Genomic DNA, 20,523 nt, shown 5'->3' with positions numbered 1-20,523 from the left:
ACAACCCCCACCTTCTGGCCCCAGGTTCCCTCCGCCATTCCAGGCTGCTTCAGCTCCCCGTCCTGCTGGGAACGACTCTGCCCTGGGGCAGGATGGGAGGAAGGACATACCCCTCAATACCCTGGAGGAAGGGGGGGTTGTGTGGTGAGCCTGCACAGGTGCCACCTCCTCTGAGGAGAGGGGCCTCCTGGGCTGTTTTGGAAGCCCCCAGCTTCTGGGAGCTGGGAGGCTCCCTCATTGGTCGATGCTCCCTTGGCTGGGGTTACTTCCTGGTCTTTGCCCCCACCCCACCCACTTCCATCAGCTCTGTTGGCTAGAGCTCCAGGTGGAGCTCCAGGTGGCTCCTCCCCTCCCAGGGGAAGGAGTGAGGACAGGCGGGCCGTGGACGATCCAGTGGGACTGCAGGGAGAGGCCTGCGGCTGTGGGCAGTCTAAGGCCAGCCCCTCCCACCTGTCCCTTCTCCAGGGATCATTAAACCAGGGGCCCGCTGCTGTGGTGCCATTGGCTTGGCAGGCTGCATCGAGGAGGAAGTCGCTGAGCTCCCTGTGTTCCTCCTCACCTGTTTGGGCTGCTGTGCACAGCTGCGCCCATACTGGGCCCCACCCCTTGTGGCCCTCTGCCTGTGACTCCCCCGTCCATCTGGGGAGATGCTGTCCCGTGGGTAAGTCCCCGGGTCCCCCCCCCCCCCGCGGGTGCCACAGTCTCCTATTAGTTTGGGAGAGAGGGGCAGAGTGTATGCTCCCCGCTGGCAGGTGTGGGACCATGAGCATGACCCTGGTCCCCTGGCCTGGGTTTTCTTCCTGTCCCTGCCTCAAGATGTGAGGAGCTCCAGTCTCATTTATACCCCTCTGCCTCCTCCTTCTTGTCTCTAGCACCTTCCCTGTGACAGACGCATCTTTCTTCTCTCTTTGCTTGTCTCCCTTCACTCTCTGGTCCCCCACTTCTGCTGTCTGCTTACCCCAACCCCTGGGTAGCACACATCACCCATCACCTGAAACATACCCTGTCTGAAAGGCAAACCGGAGAAAACTCCCCGCTTCCCACGGAACTTCCCAGCATCCGGGGTTCGCTCCATTTTCTTTCAGGGTCTCTTCCCTTCCCCCTCCCACGCATCATTCATGCAACACACACTGTTGAGCATCCCCTATAGTCCAGGTACTTAGTAAGGTGCTGACAATAATTTAGCGAAGAAGACAGACACGGTCCTTGCTCTCAGAAAGCTTCATTCGAGCGGGAGGCAACAGATGACACAGAGAACCCAATAAATAGGACTAATTTTAGATTCTCAGAAGTGTCATGAAATGAGACGGCTTCAGGTGTCAGCAAGCATCTGGGGTGCCAATGGCATTGTTAACTGGAGGGATCCAGGAGGGCTTTCCGGAGGAGGGGACAGGCGCTGAGAGCTGGATGATGAGGCAGAGCCAGCCATGTGGTGCCCATGGGCAGAGGCCCTGTTGTGGGCACACGGGAACAATGACAGGGTGCGCAGAGAAAGCAGGGGAGAGGAAGGCAGAGACCCGAAACGTCATGTGCGGGCAGGATGGTGTGTCGGCGTGTGGGTGTCTGCCCTGGGCCAGAGACGTGTAGATGGATGTGGATGGTGAGGTATGTGTAGTGGGCCTGTGTATGCATGTGCATGTGTACTCATCTGTGTATGACAATCAGGGTGTGTGTGTGCAGGACCGGAAGCTGATCATGCCTGTGCATGGCCATTGATGAGCTTGTTTATTGGACGCCGTACTCTGCACTCTGCTTAAGGTGTTGTGTCAGCCTTTGAACTCCCGAAGGGGGCAGGGGCGGGCTGTGGACCCCCTGGGGTGGATCCCACTATGTAGCTCCTCTTTCTGCTCCTATAGCTCTGGGAGGGAATTTGTGGTCTTTCGGTGGTGCTCAAAATCCAAGATGGAAAGGGTAGTCAGGGTTAGGTCATCCAATAAACAGACCAAGCTTCCCAGGTACCAGAGGGAAGAGGGAGGGGGAGACCCCATTTCAGGGCGGGTGGTGGAGAATTGATGTTTGATATTTGAAAAAGTAATAAAGTAGTCATCGTAGGCAATAGAGACTTTAGTTGAGCTTTAACACTCGGTTGTTATTTTGCCTTATTTTTTATTGAGGTAATAGCATACATAACGTGCATGAATGCTTACCGTGAGCGCTTAACCTGAATTAAACATACGGCCTGATGAACGTCACGTCTCATCCACCTGTGCGTACACCAGCCAGCGTTCCCAGCACCCCAGCTGTTTCCTACAAATTGCCATCTCCCAGGCAATTTCTTTATTTTCATGAAATACATACCCGTGCGACAACTTTCAAAAAGGGATATGGGGGAAGGAAGACATCCACATGGCCAACAGACACGGATGCTCAACATCGCTCATCCTCAGGGAAATGCAAATCAGACCCCCTGAGATAGCACCTCCCGTTTGTCAGGATGGTTAGAATCAGAAAGATAAGAAATAGCAATTGTTGGTGAGGATGTAAAGAAAGGTGCTGGTGGGAACGTCAGCTGGCCCAGCCACTGTGGAAACCAGTATGGAGCTTCCTCAGAGAATTACAAGTAGAAATACCAGGGGATCCAGGAATTCCACTACTGGGTATTTACCCGAAGAAAATGGAAACAGTAATTCAAAAAGATATAGGCACCCCTATCTCATCACAGCATTATTTACAGTAGCCAAGATAAGGAAGCAACCTAAGTGTCCGTTGACAGATGAATAGGTAAGGAAGATGTGGGGTACATATACAATGGAATATCACTCAGGCGTAAAAAGAATAAGATCTTGCAATTTTTGACAACAGGGATGGACTGAGGGGTTACTATGCGAACAAAAGTCAGAAACAGATCCATAAACACAGAGAATAAACTGATGGTTTGCCAGAGGGGAGGTGGGTGTGAGAGGGGCAAAATGGGTGACGGCAAGTGGGAGGTACAGACGTCCAGCTATGGGGTGAATGAACCATGGGGATGAAAGGCATGGTGTAGGGAAGATAGTGGTATTTAAAAAAATTTTTTTAAAAAGATTATTTATTTGTTTGTTTATTTATTTATTTATTTATGTGAGAGAGACAGAGAGTGAGTGAGAGCTTGAGCAGGAGGAAGAGGGAGAGGGAGAAGCAGGCTCCCCGCTAAGCAGGGAGCCCACTTTGGGGCTCTATCCCAGGACCCTGGGATTATGACCTGAGGTGAAGGCAGACACTTAACCGACTGAGCCACCCAGATGCCCCTTGCCAGAGGTATTGTAATAATGTTGATGGTGACAGGTGGTAGTTGTGCCATGGTGAGCAGTGGTATACCGCGTAGACTTGTTGAATCACTATGTTGTACACCTGAAACTAATGGCATGTTGGGTGTCAACTTTACTTCAATTAAAAAAAAAAAAACAGGTATAGGGGTGCCTGGGTGGCTCAGTGGGTTAAGTGTCTGCCTTCAGCTCAGGTCATGATCCCAGGGTCCTGGGACAGAGTCCTTCATCCGGCTCCCTGCTCAGCGGAGAGCCTGCTTCTCCCTCTCCCTCTGCCACTCCCCATGCTCATGCTCTCTCTCTCTCTGACAAATAAATAAATAAAATCTTAAAAAACAAAAGACATGGGGCGCCTGGGTGGCTCAGTGGGTTAAAGCCTCTGCCTTCGGCTCAGGTCATGATCCCAGGGTCCTGGGATCGAGCCCCACATCGGGCTCTCTGCTCCGCGGGGAGCCTGCTTCCTCCTCTCTCTCTGCCTGCCTCTCTGCCTAGTTGTGATTTCTCTCTGTCAAATAAATAAAATATTAAAAACAACAACAACAACATAAAACAGGTATAAGGGAGAAGTAAATGTCGCTCCCAGATCTCTCCCCCAGCCACCTAGTCTCTTTCCCTGGGGCGGAAGCCACCGATTCGAGCTTTCTGTGTATCCTTGGTCAGGTTACTTTTCTTTTGTTTTGGTTTGGTAGTGTTTGTGTTTGTATGTGGAATTACGCACGGGGAGCATCACAAGCTTCTGGTGTGGAGGGCTCTCAAGGTCAACCAGCCCGGAGAATATGAACCATGGCACGGACCTCAGTCCCTAGCCCTCAGGGGACAGGCCCCTGGTCAGAGTCCTGAGCTCTGGCTGATTCAGAGCAGGCCCCTGGAGGAAAGCCTATGGCTCAGGCACAGGGTGGACAGCACCGAGGGGGCTGGCGGCTATACTCCCCGCCTGCTTCTCTAGAGCTGCGTGCCCTCGAGTTCTGTTGCTTGGCTCCACTGCCTGGCTAGGGCGCAGTGGGAAAAAGACTTGGGACAAGAAGTAGAAAAGGTGTGAGTCTGACAGCTGTGCGGGGTCATTTTGTCTGTCCGCCTGTCCCAGCGGCTCCTCCAGATAACTGTGTCGTGGGAGGTGAGAGCACCTTTGTATGGTTTGTAAGCACCTGCTTGGCCTTGGCTGTTAGAAAGTCTCCCCTTGGGGCGCCTGGGTGGCTCAGTCACCTTTGGCTCAGGTCGTGATCTCAGGGCCATGGGATGGAGCCCCGCATCCATCCGGGGCTTTCTGCTCAGCTGGGAGCCTGCTTCCCTTCCTCTCTCTCTGCCGGCCTCTCTGTCTACTTGTAATCTTGTCAAATAAATAAATAAAATCTTAAAAAAAAAAAAAAGTTTCCCCTTCCCTGCAACCCCCAGTGGCCCTGAGCTCCCAGCCTCTGTCTTCAGAAGCCCCCAGGGCCAGCACACAGTAGCTCAAGTCACCGGCTTTGGGAACCATTGTGTGGGTGACATCCCAGCGCTGCCGTGTACCGAACGGCCAGCCCCGGGCAAGTTCCCTACATTCTCTGAGCGTCAGGTTCCTTGGCCGTAGAAGGGAGAGACAGAGGCACCCGCTTTGCAGAGCTCTTCTGAGAAATAAATCGGCTAAGGCACATCAGTGACATCATAGCACAGTGGCCTGGCATGGAGTGAGACTCCATGAAATGAGACTTGTCACTGTCACCGTCATCATGAGTGTGGAGTGTGGACCAGGGCGGGGGAAGAAGAGATGGCGTGTGACCGTGTGGGTTCACATTTAGGAAGCACGGCCTTCACCAGTAGGGCGCAAGGCACATTTGTGTCCGTATTCTGTGTGTCGTCACGGTTGGGAGTGCCATGCTCCCGAATCCGATGGCAGATGTGTGGGAAGTGGGGCCCATCCCCACCCCCCACTGCCACCCTGCTTTGCAGTCTCTTCTGCTCTGCTCTAAAACGAGAAGTACAGTGAGTTCCCCCAAGGGGTCGGCCGCGCCCCTTCCTGTCCCCGCCCTGCTGGCTGCCCCCGGGCTGTGGAGTGGCAGCCCCAGCACCAGGACAGGAGGCCAGGGCTGTGAGGTGGCCTGGGCGCTCCGAGCCAAGCCGCACTGAACCATTAGCCCCAGAGTGCTCGGCCTGCCAGGACTGCCCTGCTCACCTCACTCCCTGCACCCCCAGGATGGTGAGGTAAGGTCCTGGGACCCATGGGGACGCAGGAGGCAGGGGCGCCCTGCAGCCAGAGGGCCATCTCCTCACTGCTCCCCGGGGGGCCTGCAGGTGGTTTCACCGAGACCTCAGCGGGCTGGACGCCGAGACCTTGCTGAAGGGCCGCGGGGTCCATGGGAGCTTCCTGGCTCGGCCTAGTCGCAAGAACCAGGGGGACTTCTCCCTCTCTGTCAGGTAAGGGCCCTCCATGCCAGCCTGGGCAAGTGTTTCGGCACCTCATTCCTGGTTCCCTCGTGGCAGTGCCTGCTCCCCCGGCCCCCCACTCCAGCACTGATGTGTCCCCCACCCTTGTGTCTGTCTGTGCCCATCCCATCCCTGTGTGTGTGTGTGTGTGTGTGCGTGCACGCGCCCCAGCCCATCCCCCCTATGTCCCCACCTCTACTCTTGCACCCACTGGCCTCACCACCGGGTGTCCCGCAGGGTGGGGGATCAGGTGACCCATATTCGGATCCAGAACTCGGGCGATTTCTATGATCTGTATGGAGGGGAGAAGTTCGCGACGCTGACAGAGCTCGTGGAGTACTACACCCAGCAGCAGGGTGTCCTGCAGGACCGAGACGGCACCATCATCCACCTCAAGTATCCGCTGAACTGCTCCGACCCCACCAGCGAGAGGTGAGGGACTTACTGGCCCACTCCCACTGCCAGGGCTGCCCCACTGCCTTCCCAGCGCTCTGCAGGCCCCTTTCTTCCACGTGATCCCGGGCCCGTGTCTCAGGGGACGGACCTCCCACCCCTTTCCCTCAACCCCCCGAGAAAGCAGGGGCCATGGCCTTGCCCTCCTTCAGGGTCCTAGTCGGCTGGTGCCCCAGGCCCTCCTGGGGGTGCAGGGCCTAGTGGCTGCATCTGGTAGTAGGCCAGCTCTGTTGTTAGAAAGCTCTTCTTCCTTCTGTGGAGCTGAATCTGCCTGGCTGTAAATGGTCTCTCACTGAGAGGCTGTTGAGGAGGGGCACAGGGACTTGTACAGGCGGACATTGAATGTCTTGTCTGAGTAGCGCAGTGACGATGATGGGTCTGCTTGTGGGGGCTCCGTGGGGCTTGACCAGTCCCTTGACTAGAACACGGATCCGTGGAAAACTGTGTGACAGGGTTACACGTGCAAGCGGCCTGGTACCTGGGCACCGGGTAATACTCAAGGCGTTGCCCTCCTCCCTCCTGTCCCTCTCCAAAGACGTGGTTCCCAGGACTGGGCGGGCCGCAGCACGTATGGTCTCCCTATAGCATGGGTGGGGGTGGGGGACCCAGATCCTCAGGATCACACAGTGGCTTCTTTTAGCGGCTGTGTCCCAAAGACGGCTCCATCAAAATGAAGGGCAGCCGAATAATTCCAGGGCCATTGTTTTTCACCTTCCTGGGGCCAAGGCAACTTGCCTTATCCTGTATGGGTGTGTTGATTGTTGTCATGATTGTGGCCCTGGGTTCTGCCAGGTTTCAGTCTATCTGAGAGGCATGCTGCTCAACTCACATCTTTGTACCAGTCACTGGTTAAAAGTTGGAACGGGGTGAGGCTGAGGTCAGGGCTTCATGGCCGCTTGATGCCACTTTCCAAGCCAGCATGAAGCCATGGATCCGTTCCCTTTGGAGCCACCTCTTCCAGGAGTGAGGCCCAGGCATGGGTGACTTTGTTCATGGTGGCCCTTCTTGGTCCTTGCTTGTTATCCTCTCCCTCTTGCCCTTTTCCTTTGCCCGGCCTGCCACACTCATGGGGGTTTGCCACCCAGGCCCTCTTGAACTCTTCGTGTCCTTTCTTCCTCTTTGCCCAATGTCAGCATCTGCCCTGCTACAGGGTGGGTTGATGGAGGCCCTAGAGGAGGAGCAGGAATGGATGGAGCTGAAGAGGGAAGGAGAAGCTGGGCAGACCCCCCTCCCCCCCCAGGGGGAGCCTGAGGCCTGGAGAAGCAGGAGAAGGACAGAGCTGGCGGCTGGGGGAGAGGGAAGGACTGAAGTAGCAGCAAAGGCTTAGCTGACTCTAAGAGGCCCTTTTGGTTCCCCAGGCCAGGATGCCAGGATGCCCGGCTCACCCCTGACCCTGGGATTTTGTGTGGGAGGCTTTCTCCATACCTCCCTTTGTGTTCCTTGCCCTAGTCGCTGCCCCTCCTCTTCAGAGGGAATTTGCATTTGTCCCGCCAATGGCTAGCTCTCTGCTTGTGGTCAGCTTGATATTTGCATGGAAACTTCCTCATCCTGGGCCAGGGAGACCAGGGTCAGCCCCCTCCCCATTGCGGGGTGGGGGTGGGGGGAGCTCTGGTCTATCCCTGAGTGGTGGGATGGGGTGACACCCCCCCCCCCCCCCCCCCCCCGCCAGGTGCTGCTTCTGGACAGGGCAAGAGTGAGCTGGGGCCAGTCAGACCGGCCCCTCCCACCTCCCCCCATCCCTGCGGTTGGAAAATGCCCCCTCCCCTGGTCCCTGGGCTGAGGAAACCTCACACCCTCACTTCTCACTCTCTCCCCAGAAGGAGTTTTGTGTTTTTTCCATCACGTGGTTTCCTGTGGGGCTGGGCATTGTGGGGCTACAGTTTCCTCCTGGGAAGGGGGTGTGCTTCGGGGAAAGGTCCTAGTTCTGCTTTCTGCCCTTCTGAGCCCCTCTGAGCCCCAGCCTCATCTCCATCTCTGGGCTACCCCAGAGTCCCCCAGACCACTGTTTCCCCCACCCCCCAGGGTTGTCTGTTTTCCCTGGTACCCAGGGGGAGTTGTCCCCATTGTGACTCCCTCATGACTCCCATCTCCATTGCTCTCTGTGGTTTGGCCTCTGTGTTTCTCTTGGTCTCCCTCCTCTTTTCCTAGTGCACCCCTGGCTTTCCTGAGACCCTTCCTTGGTTTCTCCCCTAAAGTTCTTCAGGGTATAGCCTGCCTTTCTGCCTCTGTCTTATGCTCTCAGAGGCAGACCTGGTTAGAACTCCCAAGGCTTCCCTATCAGCTCAGGGCCTTGGGCCAGTGTGATCGATAAGCTTCAGGTTCCTCATCTGTACAATGGTATGGTACCTACCTCTCAGCATTCTTGTGAGAGCAGTAGACCTAAACATCGTGTTGGATCTGAGGGGCACCTGGCTGGCTCATTTGAAGGAGCGTGCCACTCTTGATCTCGGGGTTGTAAGTTTGAGCCCCACGGTGGGTGTAGAGATGACTTTAAAAAGATATTTTTAAAAAAATATGGTGGTGGATTTGAAAGCATCTAGCACAGTGCCTGGCCGTGTCCCTCTCTGTGAACGTCTCTGCTCAGCGTCTGCCCCTGGGCTTAGGTGTCCCTTCCCCTATGTTGCCTTCTCTAGGTGGTACCATGGTCACATGTCTGGGGGGCAGGCAGAGACACTGCTGCAGGCCAAGGGGGAGCCCTGGACATTCCTTGTGCGTGAGAGTCTCAGCCAGCCTGGAGATTTTGTGCTATCTGTGCTCAGCGACCAGCCCAAGGCTGGCCCAGGCACCCCGCTCAGAGTCACTCATATCAAGGTCATGTGTGAGGTAAGGCAGCCAAGCATTTGATAGGGCCTCCTGCCAGGGCTCCCGTCTATACCCAGAGCAGGGGTGGTGGCATGGGTCAGCCTGGGCTTCAGTCCAAGGCTGGGGGTCCAGGGAGGGAGACTCAGATCGTGCAGAATGGCCTGATTTGGCATCCCTCAGGGTGGACGGTACACTGTGGGCGGCTCAGAGACCTTCGACAGTCTCACAGACCTGGTGGAGCATTTCAAGAAGACAGGGATCGAGGAGGCCTCAGGGGCCTTTGTCTACCTGCGGCAGGTAGGAGGGGCGGGCCTGGCTGCCTCCTTCCCCTTCCTGAGTGATCCCGCAGACCCAGAAGCTTTTGGGATCTCGAGTCGCTGATGTCTTGCCCCTCCCTGCCCAGCCATACTATGCCACTCGGGTGAATGCCGCAGACATTGAGAATCGGGTCTTGGAACTCAATAAGAAGCAGGAGTCGGAGGACACAGCCAAAGCTGGCTTCTGGGAAGAGTTTGAGGTGCATGGTGGGGCCGTCAGAGTGACTGGTGTGGGGTCCAGACCCCATCCCCTCTCTCCCCACCCTTTACACTGGTCTGCCCCACCTTCCCTCTGGGCGTGGATGTCCCTCCAGGGGCCAGCACTTCACTTCCTCCCCTCGCCCCTCAGAGTCTGCAGAAACAGGAGGTAAAGAACTTGCATCAGCGGCTGGAAGGGCAGAGGCCAGAGAACAAGAGCAAGAACCGTTACAAGAACATTCTCCCGTGTGAGTACCCTACCCCCGGGGCAGCCTCCATCCCTCCCCCTTCCCAGGCAGTGTCACCCAGGAGACTCCCCTTCCCTGAGCCAACCTCCCCCAATCTCCTACGGTCTCTACCCCCAGCCCAAGGAGGGTCCACCTCCTCACCCAGCCTCCCCTCCTCCAGAAAGCCTCTGCCCCACACAATGGAGCCTCCCCACACTCCATATCCACCATCCTCCTTCCTCTGAAACCTTCATCCCTGCCCCACCAACTCCCCAGCTGCCCACAGTGCTCCGACAGCCTCCTGGCCTCAGAGACAAGAATGGCCTGTGAGCTTTGGAAGGGTCTGCCCCAGGGGCTGGTGAGTGCCTGGCTGACCCAGGCCCATCTCGTTTCCTCCCCACCCACTCCCAGTTGACCACACCCGAGTGATCCTGCAGGGACGAGACAGTAACATCCCTGGGTCTGACTACATCAATGCCAACTATGTCAAGGTTGGTGGTACCTGCTCGTCGAGGGAGGAGAGCCTGGGCCCTGGGGATTCCCCATTCACAGGGGCACTGGATCCAGAGTCACGTAGGCACAGCCGACAAGTTAGGTGGTGAGGGGGGTGGGGATGCGGGGGCCCACAGGCCTGGGGTGCAGCTCTCTACACTTGCTTCCAGAACCAGCTGCTAGGCCCCGATGAGAACACTAAGACCTACATTGCCAGCCAGGGCTGCCTGGAGGCCACGGTCAATGACTTCTGGCAGATGGTATGGCAGGAGAACACCCGCGTCATCGTCATGACCACCCGAGAGGTGGAGAAGGGCCGGGTAAGGCTGAGTCCCATGTGCCCCTGACCCCCACAGCCCTCCTCCCCAGGGTATAACACCCATCACCATGAAACCAAAGAGAATCCAGGTGCCAGGGCAGAAAGGAACCTCAGAGGGCAAGGTCCAGCCCTTGTTGGGAAACTGAGGCATAGAGACCATCTTGGGTACACACTGTCTCCCAGGTCCCTGCTTCCAACCTGGGGCTCTCCTGACCACCAGACCCAGGTTTTATTTTTTTAATTATTTTTTAAACGATTTTATTTAGGGGCACCCGGGCAGCTCAGTCAGTTAAGCATCTGCCTTTGGCTCAGGTCATGATCCTGGGGTCCTGGGATCAGCCCTGCATCCACCTCCCTGCTCAGGGGTGAGCCTGTTTCTCCCTCCCCCTCTGCTCTTTCCCCACTCTCGCGCTCATGCTATCTCTCTCTCAGATGAATAAATAAAACCTTAAAAAAATTTTTTTTAGAGATTTTATTTATTTGACACAGAGAGAAAGCATGTGAGTGGGGTGGAGGGAGGGGCACAGGGAAGAGCAGACTCGCCACTCAGCTCGGAACCTGATGCAATGCCCGGCTGGATCCCAGGATCCTGAGATCATGACCTGAGCCAAAGTCAAATGCTCGACAGACTGAGCTGCCCAGGTGCCCCCAGACCCAGGGTTTAAATGGGCTTTCTTCCTTAAAGTGTCTCAAAGCAACATGCCCCTTCCCACCTGTCCCCATTCCAGCAACAGCCCTCCTGTCCTCTCTGCCTCCTAAGTCTCTGGAGTCCTAAGTCTAAGTCCTCACCCTCACTCCGCCGCCCAGCCGGCTTCCCTCTAGGCTGTCCCCATCGACAGCACGTCTCCCCTGGAGTCAGAGGGGTCCCCCTCAGAGCACACGCACTGTGTCAGGTTGTGCCTTCTCTGAGAATCTTCCTGTGGCTCCCAGTTGTCTTCAGGATCCAGTCCCACTCTAAGAGCCGGCCCTCAAGGCTTGGTGGCTTCCCTGCAACCGCCTGCCTCAGGTTCCCACGCCTTCACGCGAGCGCACTTTCTGCTGGGAAAGGACTTCCTCTCTCTGCACTATCTCTGCCTGACAGACTCCTTGTTTTTGAACACCCGGCTCTAACGCTCCCTCCTCTGTGAAGCCACCTCTGATTTCCTCCATAATCTAGAGGGAGGCTTCGTCTCTCCCTTTCTGCCGTGCTTCCTGCGGCTCTGTTTCCCCTGCTCGCCTGTCTCTCTGTGGATGGTGGAGGCCCAGGGGCATAGGCTGCATCTTCGTTGTGTCTGTGACCCCAGTCCGGGCTGGGCTGCACAGGCTAGCTCAGGTACAATGTGTGCACCAGCCTGTGTTTACTGAGTGAACCGTAAGGTCAAGGGGTTTGTCAGATCTCACCACGTGTTGGTGGCTAAGCCAGGACCGGATTCGCCTCAGATTCTAGGCCAGTTCATCCATTCATCCAGCTGATTGGGCCAGCACTGGGGACACAGGACCTCGAAAAGGGCCTGGAACAGGCCCCTGAGCATCCTCACCTCCACCCTCTGTTTGCAGAACAAGTGTGTCCCATACTGGCCAGAGGTGGGCACACAACGTGTCTACGGACCCTATGTGGTCACCAACTGCAGGGAACACGACACAGCGGAGTACAAGCTCCGGACCTTACATGTCTCCCCACTGGAGAATGTGAGTGTCCTCCAGCCCCGCCTCGCTCCCCTCCCCAGGACCCCCTCCTTGGATCTGCTCTTGCCCCCTGGGGTGGGGGATGGGGCGACATGTGGGAACAGAGGGCACTGGCCCCATGCGCTCTACCCAGGGGGACCTGGTTCGAGAGATCTGGCACTACCAGTACCTGAGCTGGCCTGACCATGGGGTCCCCAGTGAGCCTGGGGGTGTCCTCAGCTTCCTGGACCAGATCAACCAACGGCAGGAAAGTCTGCCTCACGCAGGACCCATCATTGTACACTGCAGGTGAGAATAATGAGGTTAGCAGTAGTAATCCAAAGAGTCGCTGGCTGGAAATACTGGGGACTGAGGGCCATGTGCTCTTGTAAAGGATCATTTCCCGTTCACACATTCAGTGCTCCCCCTGATCCCAGCTGCCTCTGGGCTCCTGCATGGCTCCAGACCCAAGGCAGAAACTTAGCTTGTAGCAACTTTGCTGATGGAGCCTCTGCTTGGGGTGGGGGGCGGGTGGCTTCTGTAGAGACTTAACTGCATGGGCCACCTCCCCCAACCTTCCCGAATACAGATGAGCAGACACCCTGGTGACTTGCCAGCCAGCCCGTGGGAGAGTCTGCGCGGGTGCTCACTGCTTTCTCACTGGTCGCTCCTGCTTTCTCACACAGGCTTATTCAGCCTGTATTTCTTCTTGGCCCTGGCACCTTCCATCTGGGGTCAGTGTGGCTCCTTAACGTTTTCTTTCTCCGAATCTGTAGCCCTGGGGTGCTTAGCCTTCTTCTCTCTCTCCGCCTTCCCAGCTAGGGAGCCCAGCTCAGCCTCCAGGGTGGTGCAGGGATGGGAGATGTTTTCCCAGAGGGGCAGCTGCATGACTAGCTCCATCAAGTTCATGATCAGGAGGCCCTGTTCCTGCTAGGTGGTGGGGGTGGGCAGCAAGGAGGAGTGTGGGGCACCTCAGTTCTGAGGGTTAGAGTCCTGGAGATGGGCCTGCCCAGCTGGCCTGGTCTGGGTCGATGGGACGCTGTGGGTGCAGGTTCCTGGACAGAGACCAGTAGGTTTAAACTCCTGATCTTCTGCTCGCTGGCTGTGTGATCACAGACCAATTACTTCACTTCTCTGACCCTCAGATTCCTCATCTGTAAATTCAGGATCTCCTGTGCTTGCTGTGAGGATTCACTGAGACCCTGTCCCTGTGTCTGGAATGCAATAATCCTTCCAGAAATGGGAGCTATTGATGGTTTAATAACACATCAGGCAGGGAATGGGGAAACAGGAGCCTGTTTCATCTACTTCCCTTCAGTGACCCCAGGCTGAGGGCCTCACATCTTCCTTTTTCCCACCAGTGACTTTAGTCCTGGGGCAGGGCTGGGTGGGCTGAATCTGGGGGTGCCCCCTGCCTGTCATCTAAGGGACTCTCTCTGCAGGCAGGGGTAGGCCCATCATTAAGAAGGACCCTCCTTCTACTCCCCTTCTACTTCTTGAAATCCCCATGGCCTTTATTTAGATGTTACAGGAAGGAAGTGGGTAAGGGGGGGTTATTTTTGACAATCTGGGTTTGAAATTAGTGCGACTCAGGCCATGAGCCTGGCAGCTCTGCCAAGAGGCCGGACTGGGGCCTCTGAGGGATCCTGAGGTTCCCGGGACCTGTGTGCCCCAGGATGTGGCAGAGGGTGAGGAAAGAAGGGAGACCTCATGCCTCACAGTGCCTCCACACCCCGCATCTCCTCACCCCAGCCCCCTTTGTGCCCTACTGCCTTGAAGGCTGCCCTTTCCCTGTCCTCAGGGTCTGAAGAAACAAAACCTTCTTAAAAGCTCTAAATAAAACTTTCGAATGGTGGTGGGGTGGGGGAGGGGCTTGGCAGGGAAAGCCTCATTCAGACCAAGGGTTTGGGAGAGAGCTGGCGGAGGCCCAGAGTGCCTGGGAGGCAGGCAGGATGCTGGTGGGACTGGGGGGGGTCCTAGATCTTCCAGAGTAGGGAGTAGCCCCCAGCCAGCAATGAGGAAGAGAAGCAGGAAGTGGGGGAGTGTGGTGCTGGGAAGAAGGAAGAGGGGGGCGGCATGGGGGGAGGGGGTGGGATCCAGCTTGGGGGCACTGGGCAGCCAGGCCCGCCCACAGATCCCTGGGCTGAAGCGCTGAGCACAGGTGCACAAGCCGGCCAGCATCTACCTCTGGCTAGTGTGTCCGGTGACCCTGGACATGTCACCTCTTCTCGCTGGAGCCTTGGATTCTGCCGGAGCTGAATGCTGGGGCTCCCCTTTCCCAGGGAGGCGTGGCTTGGGCCTCTGATGGCACCCCCTTCCCTCCCCAGCGCAGGCATTGGCCGCACGGGCACCATCATTGTCATCGACATGCTCATGGAGAGCATCTCCACCAAGGGTGAGGGTGACTTGTGGGGGACGCGGGTGGGGGAGGGGGCTGGGTGAGCGGCCCCTCGGTGTCCACCCCTTTCTGGGCCTGGGGTCCAACTGCCATGCCTGCCCAGGGTTGGACTGTGACATTGACATTCAGAAGACCATCCAGATGGTGCGGGCGCAGCGCTCGGGCATGGTGCAGACAGAGGCACAGTACAAGTTCATCTATGTGGCCATCGCCCAGTTCATTGAAACTACCAAGAAGAAGCTGGAGGTCATGCAGGTGGGTGCAGAGCAGGGCCTGGTAGGGCGCTGGCGGGTTGCGGGTCTCGCCGTATGCCGCTGGGACCACTGCCCTTCCACCCCACCTCTGCCCACAGTCCCAGAAGGGCCGGGAGTCAGAGTACGGGAACATCACCTACCCCCCAGCCATGAAGAATGCCCATGCCAAGGCCTCCCGCACCTCCTCCAAGTGAGTGACCCCTGCCTGCCACCTCCCCGCAGCTGCCTGTCCCTCCTCCCTGCCTGGCCTTCCCTTTCCAGAGAACACAGGGGCCGCTATTAGGGAGATCTGGGTTCAAATTCCAGCTTGGCTCTTCCTACCTGTGTGAACAAGTATTTCCCAAGTGCCCTCTCTGTGGGGCCTGTGCTGGGCACCGGTGGTGTTACTAATGTGGGAGATATAGCCGCTCCCCGCAGGGAGCTTCTGGTCTAGTGAAAGGACAGTGACCCGCTCTCCTCTCTCCTGGCCTCAGTTTTTCATCTGTGAAATGGGGGGAGGGGGGTGCTGGTGCTGGGGCATCGGCCCTGTCTTCTGACCTGTGCCAACTGCCCCCACGCACTTGCCTACCACACTGCAGACACAAGGAGGATGTATATGAAAACTTGCACAGTAAGAACAAGAAGGAGGAGAAGGTGAAGAAGCAGCGGTCGGCAGACAAGGAGAAGAGCAAGGGTTCCCTTAAGAGGAAGTGAGCCAGGGTACGCTCCCCCCCCAATCCCTCAACCCCCAACCTTCGGGCTCCTGCCTGCCCTGCCCTCAGTGTTCCCTGGATCCGGCGCTTTCCCCTGGTGGGATAGGGTGGCAACCACCTCACCCTGCTCTTCCCAGCTTTTCCAGACCCTTCTTGTACCCCTTCTGGGTTCCAGGCACCCTCTTACTCCCTTCTCTCTGCAGCTTCAGGCCTGATCCCTGAAGAGGCCTCGGTGGACCAAGCCACAGCCGGAACCTAGGAACCCGCCCCCATTCTATTGTAATTTAAATGTCTGCGTCCCTACTTCCCTCTTCCTGACTTGTATATAGCCCAGCAAGGCCTCAGGCGGTGTTGGGGCCCTTTACTCTTGTAAATAAAGCCCTTAGGATTACTGTGTGTGGGGGTCTCTAATTCTGAATGCTTGGATGGGAGGGGCTTGGAAGGGGACAGAGGGGGAGGTGAGCAGGGAGCCGTGTGTGTGTGTGTGTGTGTGTGTGTGTGTGTTTTCACACGTGCCTACATTAAAGCTCAGCCTTCACAGTCAGACCCAGTTCTGGACACTGCTTAACACAGGAGTGTGGCCAAGGGCCAGGCTCCTCAGTCTCTCCTTTAACGTGGTGATCAAAGGTACAGTGCAGGGGTGCCTGGGTGGCTCAGTGGTTAAAGCCTCTGCCTTCGGCTCAGGTCATGATCCCAGGGTCCTGAGATGGAGCCCTGCATCAGGCTCTCTGCTCAGCGGGGAGCCTGCTTCCCTTCCTCTCTCTCCGCCTGCCTCTCTGCCTACTTGTGATCTCTGTCTGTCAAATAAAATCTTAAAAAAAAAGGTACAGTGCAGGAAATACAGTCCATGGTGTCGTAATAGTTGTGTGGTGACAGGTGGTGGCTGCACCTGTGGGGAGCATAGCCTGCTGTCCCAACTTGTGGGATCACTATGTTGTACACCCCAAACTGATGTGACATTGTGCCAACTGTATTTCAATTAAAAAAAAAATACATATCTGGGGCACCTGAGTGGCTCAGTGGGTTAAGCCTCTACCTTTGGCTCAGGTCATGATCTCAGGGTCCTGGGATCGAGTCCCGCGTTGGGCTCTCTGCTCAGCGGGAAGCCCACTTCCCCCATCTCTTCTGCCTGCCTCTCTGCCTACTTGTGATCTCTCTCTGTCAAATAAATAAATAAAAATTAAAAAGCCCCCACAAATCTATACAATAAAATGGAGCACGATGCTCCTGACAGGGCGGTCCTGAAGACCCTTGAGATAAGGGACGAAGGTTGCAACTGGCAACGATAACTCATTCCACACTTGCCATGGGTTGGGGCACTGTTTCGAAGACTACACATTCAATCTAGGTTCCTGTGCGATTTCCACTGCACCGCGGGGGAAACTGAGGCACAGATCGACCACCCATGACTTGCTCGCAGGCACAGAACTGTTGAGCAGTGAGGCCGTCTGGCTCCAGAGCACACGCTCCTGGAGCTACAGCTGGGGTCCCCCTGAGTGGACACATGTGCACACCTCCCGCCCTGACTTCTAGATCTCAGAGCTCAGGAAGCGCAGTCCCAGCCCCTGCTGCCCCCGCCCCTCCCTCCCCAGGCTCCTGGGGGCTCCTGGCGGAGCGTCACTCTCCTCCCTTCTCCATAGCCACCGCCTCCACCCTTGAGCTCCTGACCGACCATTTTATTTTCGTCCCCTCCTCCCTGTCCCGTGTCCAGGGTGAGCCACCAGAGATTCTGTCCTTGGGCTTTCTCTTGATTGGAAAGGCCCGTCTCTTCGCCCGTGAAGCCTGTGAGGGTCCCTGTTGCAGGAGAGGCCAAGGGACAGTCCCCCCTCACTGTCCTTCGGCATATGCTGTGTTACCAGGTGTCCAGTGTGTCCCAGGCACTGGAGCCGTCCTGGGGGCATGGTGTGGGCACGACAGTTCCCATCACTGCGGAGCTAGGAGACAGACCCAGAAACGGGCCACGGGCAGCAGATACGTATGGACAGGTGTTAACAAGGACGCAAACAAAGGAGACAGAGGGAGAGCGGGAGAGGAAAGCTTGGATTGGGCCACACAATAGGCCCTGGAGCCCTTGGCCTCCCGGGGGTGGGAGGGTGGGGCATCACCTGTGAGCCTCAGGGCTCCTCTCCCAGCAACCGCTAGAGCTGCACAAAAGAAAGGCGGGTCCCACCCCTCTAACCACCCCAGGGCTAACTGCCTGTGGGCTGGAACTTGCACCCAGGGCACTGAGGTGGGTCCAGGAACAGCTCTGCCCTGAAGGGGCACGGCCCATCCCTCCCGCCCCCACTGAGCCCCACTCCCGCCGTACCCCTCCCCCACAGCAGTGGCCGTTTCTCCCCTCAGGACGCCTGTGAGGTTTGTAATGGGTAGGCTCCGCGCTGGTGCTCCTGGCCAGCTCTGGCCTCCCGGAGGGGTGGGCTCCCCAACCCTAGGGCTGAGGACAGGGGGCGCCCCGCTGAGCCCTGCCTTCCCTTCAACAGGCAGGGATGCCCAGCACAGGCTGGGGGCACAACCCAATCCCCGCGGAGTTGAACACTCGCTGACCTCAGGGCTCTCTGGCCATGGGCTGGGTGGGAGGCCTCAGACGAAGGGGCTAGCCACGGGGAGAGGCCAAAGGAGCTGGAAGAGAGCCCCTCTCCTTTCCCGTCGGAGACCAGGCTCCCAATGTAGGCCCAGGGGCAAAGGAGGCAGGTAGGAGAGAAGGGACGTGTGGAAAAGGGTGGGAGGCCTAGTGAGGCCTAGCTAGCGCCTCGGAGGAGGCGCCTAGGGCTAGCCGCGGGAGGGAAGGGGTTAAGGCCGTGGGGGGGCAGCCTATGGCAGGAGGACACACCTGTGCGCAGGGGCGGCGGGCGGGGCCCAGGTGAGGAGCCTGCGCTGCCAGGCGGGCGGAGAAGGAAGGAGGAAGAGTGGAGGCTGGGGCAGGCGGGCTCTAGGCCTTTGAATCTTGGGCCTTGACTCCCCTTCCTCTCCTCGGCACTCACTCTGTGGGGCCAGGCGGCCCGGTGACAGGTAACTGGCCACTGGGAGAGGGAGTTTGGGGACGAGCTAGGGACCACAGAGCGGGGCTGAGGGCCGATGAATTAGTGTGTGTATGGGGGGGTGCAGGACAAGCTGTGCGGGCTGCGGGGGAAGGGGCTCCAAGGCGGAGAACAGGTGGGCAGGGGGCTGAGGAAGACCAGCCTGGGTCCCCGTGGCTCCGCAGCTTGGGGTGGGGCTGGTGGCGGGCTGCGGGGCTCACCCGGAAGTGTCTCCAGGGACTCGGGTGGTGGGGGGATGGGAGCCAAGGTTCTGCAGCCTCTCCACAGGGGGCCTGGGCCGGACTGCCTGGCCCGGAGGTGGGCAGCTTGGGTGGGGGCCCCCGTCTTACCCAGCAGTGTTTGGGTGCTGGTTGGGAGTCTCTAATACTGCCGGGTAATGATGGAGGCCCCTGTCTCCGTGTCAGCGACATCTATCGCCTCAGGCCCCCCGGGCCCCTCCCGATGGCTTCAATCCCCTTTCCGGAACCTCCCCACACACCGTGGAAGGCCCTTCATCTTGAGTGAAGGGTGCTGCAGAAGAGGTGACTGTCGGGTTGGCTGACTGCCCACTGAAGAGACACAATGGCCCTGAGCCCCTCCCCCACGCCAGTGGGATTTGTCATCTGGTGGATCCAGAACCCACCGCTAACCTTGGGCTTGGCTCGCACCCTCTCAAAAGACCTCACCTGGCCTGCAGCCAGGGTCACGGTAACAACGGGTCAGCTGTGGCCGGGAGCCTCGTGTCCGCCGGCTCTGGGTCCGTCTTCCAGCACAGTGTTGGATGGTCTAATCGTGAAGCTCCTAACACTGTCTGGTAAAGATGGCCCCCGGGCCGGCTCCCTCGGCAGTGACCTTCAGGGAGGGTCTGAAGACCATGGAGGCCTCCTGATGAACCACCTCTGACCTTTACCCCTCTGGGTGGGGGGTACAAATCACTAGAAAGGGGGAACAATGGGGAGGAGACAAAATGGCTGCCCCTGGAGCCGCAGCAGGATTTGGAAACATAGCTGTTCACCGGGTACCTGCATTCCCTTCCCGCCTTGGGAAGGGGAAAGAAATAAAGTGTGCATAGGAACTCGTGGTAGACTGATTCAGGTCACTTGACCTGTCTTTTGTCTAGTTGTCGATTTCGTCTTGGGCTCCTAGCTCCTGAGGAGTGGGAAGCCATACGTGCTTCATCTCCCTGTCCCTTTTATGACACTTACCTGCAGAGCAGGGAACATTAGGTAATCTAATTTTCTTCAACAATCTGGGAGAAGCGGAAGACGAATCCCTAACCCTGGAAGACTCAAGTCCTCCCCCACCATGTACTCTAATTCCTGTACATACTTTCACCCCCAGTGCTAATGGTTCCCAATGTTCCCTGTCTCCCTATAAAGATAAGAGATGGGAAGCCGTGGCTTCGTTTCTCTGGTGCTTGAGTTGTCAAGCGGTGTCTTGGGACGGGTATGAGGCAGCCGGCTAGGGACTGAAAAGGGGTACATGCTCTGTTCGGAGCCCAGGGCTACCGGCATGAAGAGCCCACTTCCGTAGGTAAAACCTTGTTCCACAAACAGCTTCTCACATCTGGCAACTGAGAAATCAGATGTGAGTAGCCCCCAGCAAGAAACATGATCCGCTAGGCTTTTGGAGTCCCTCGACAGGCGCAGATAGCTTCCCCCACAGCTACATGGAAACTTGTTACCAACGAAGCAGCTCTTGTTGGGGTCATCAGATTTTTTTGGTCTAGCTCAGCAAAGCCACAGCTGCTCCAGCCTTGAAAAAGGAAATGTTGGTGAATAAACGTTGGTGATGTGGTAGAAGTGGAGGGTGGAGTGAAAAGGGCAGCTGGGCCACGGGATCCGAGGACCTGTTGCTCCCAGTTTGGGTCCTGTTTTGGATTTGACTCAGCTGGACTTTGAGGGTGAGCGGCAGGGCTCTGTCTGGCCCTTAACGCTTTCTTAACCGCTACGGTTAGAATCTTTGCGCCCCCTGCTGGCAGATACAAAGATCAGGAGTGCGTGATCTGAACCCACGCATGCGTGCCTCACCTCACCCACTGACACAGGACGCAAAAAGACTTCAG

At 57.3% G+C, this 20,523-nt stretch overlaps 1 protein-coding gene across 3 annotated transcripts; it reads left to right on the top strand.

The window, feature by feature from the left end:
* The first annotated feature begins 502 nt into the window (after window positions 1-502).
* Window positions 503-15,837, top strand: PTPN6 (protein tyrosine phosphatase non-receptor type 6). Of its 3 annotated transcripts, XM_046013010.1 has the most exons (17): window positions 515-661; window positions 5,172-5,423; window positions 5,514-5,636; window positions 5,883-6,077; window positions 8,732-8,921; window positions 9,081-9,197; window positions 9,304-9,417; window positions 9,567-9,663; window positions 10,054-10,133; window positions 10,305-10,454; window positions 11,990-12,121; window positions 12,252-12,406; window positions 14,425-14,492; window positions 14,599-14,750; window positions 14,848-14,939; window positions 15,328-15,448; window positions 15,645-15,837. In XM_046013010.1, exons 2-16 carry the CDS (start codon window positions 5,416-5,418, stop codon window positions 15,440-15,442), a joined length of 1,788 nt encoding a protein of 595 aa, XP_045868966.1. In that variant the 5' UTR covers window positions 515-661; window positions 5,172-5,415; the 3' UTR covers window positions 15,443-15,448; window positions 15,645-15,837. The 3 variants fall into 3 exon arrangements, with proteins under 3 accessions (XP_045868963.1, XP_045868966.1, XP_045868965.1); XM_046013007.1 differs by lacking the exon at window positions 5,172-5,423 and having other exon boundaries at window positions 503-661; XM_046013009.1 differs by lacking the exon at window positions 515-661 and having other exon boundaries at window positions 5,044-5,423.
* Window positions 15,838-20,523: the final 4,686 nt, after the last annotated feature.

The sequence above is a fragment of the Meles meles genome, chromosome 7 (assembly GCF_922984935.1).
Source record: "Meles meles chromosome 7, mMelMel3.1 paternal haplotype, whole genome shotgun sequence".
Taxonomy (NCBI): domain Eukaryota; kingdom Metazoa; phylum Chordata; class Mammalia; order Carnivora; family Mustelidae; genus Meles; species Meles meles.
Note: the sequence above shows the minus strand (reverse complement) of the source record. Positions and strands in the feature narration are given on the sequence as shown.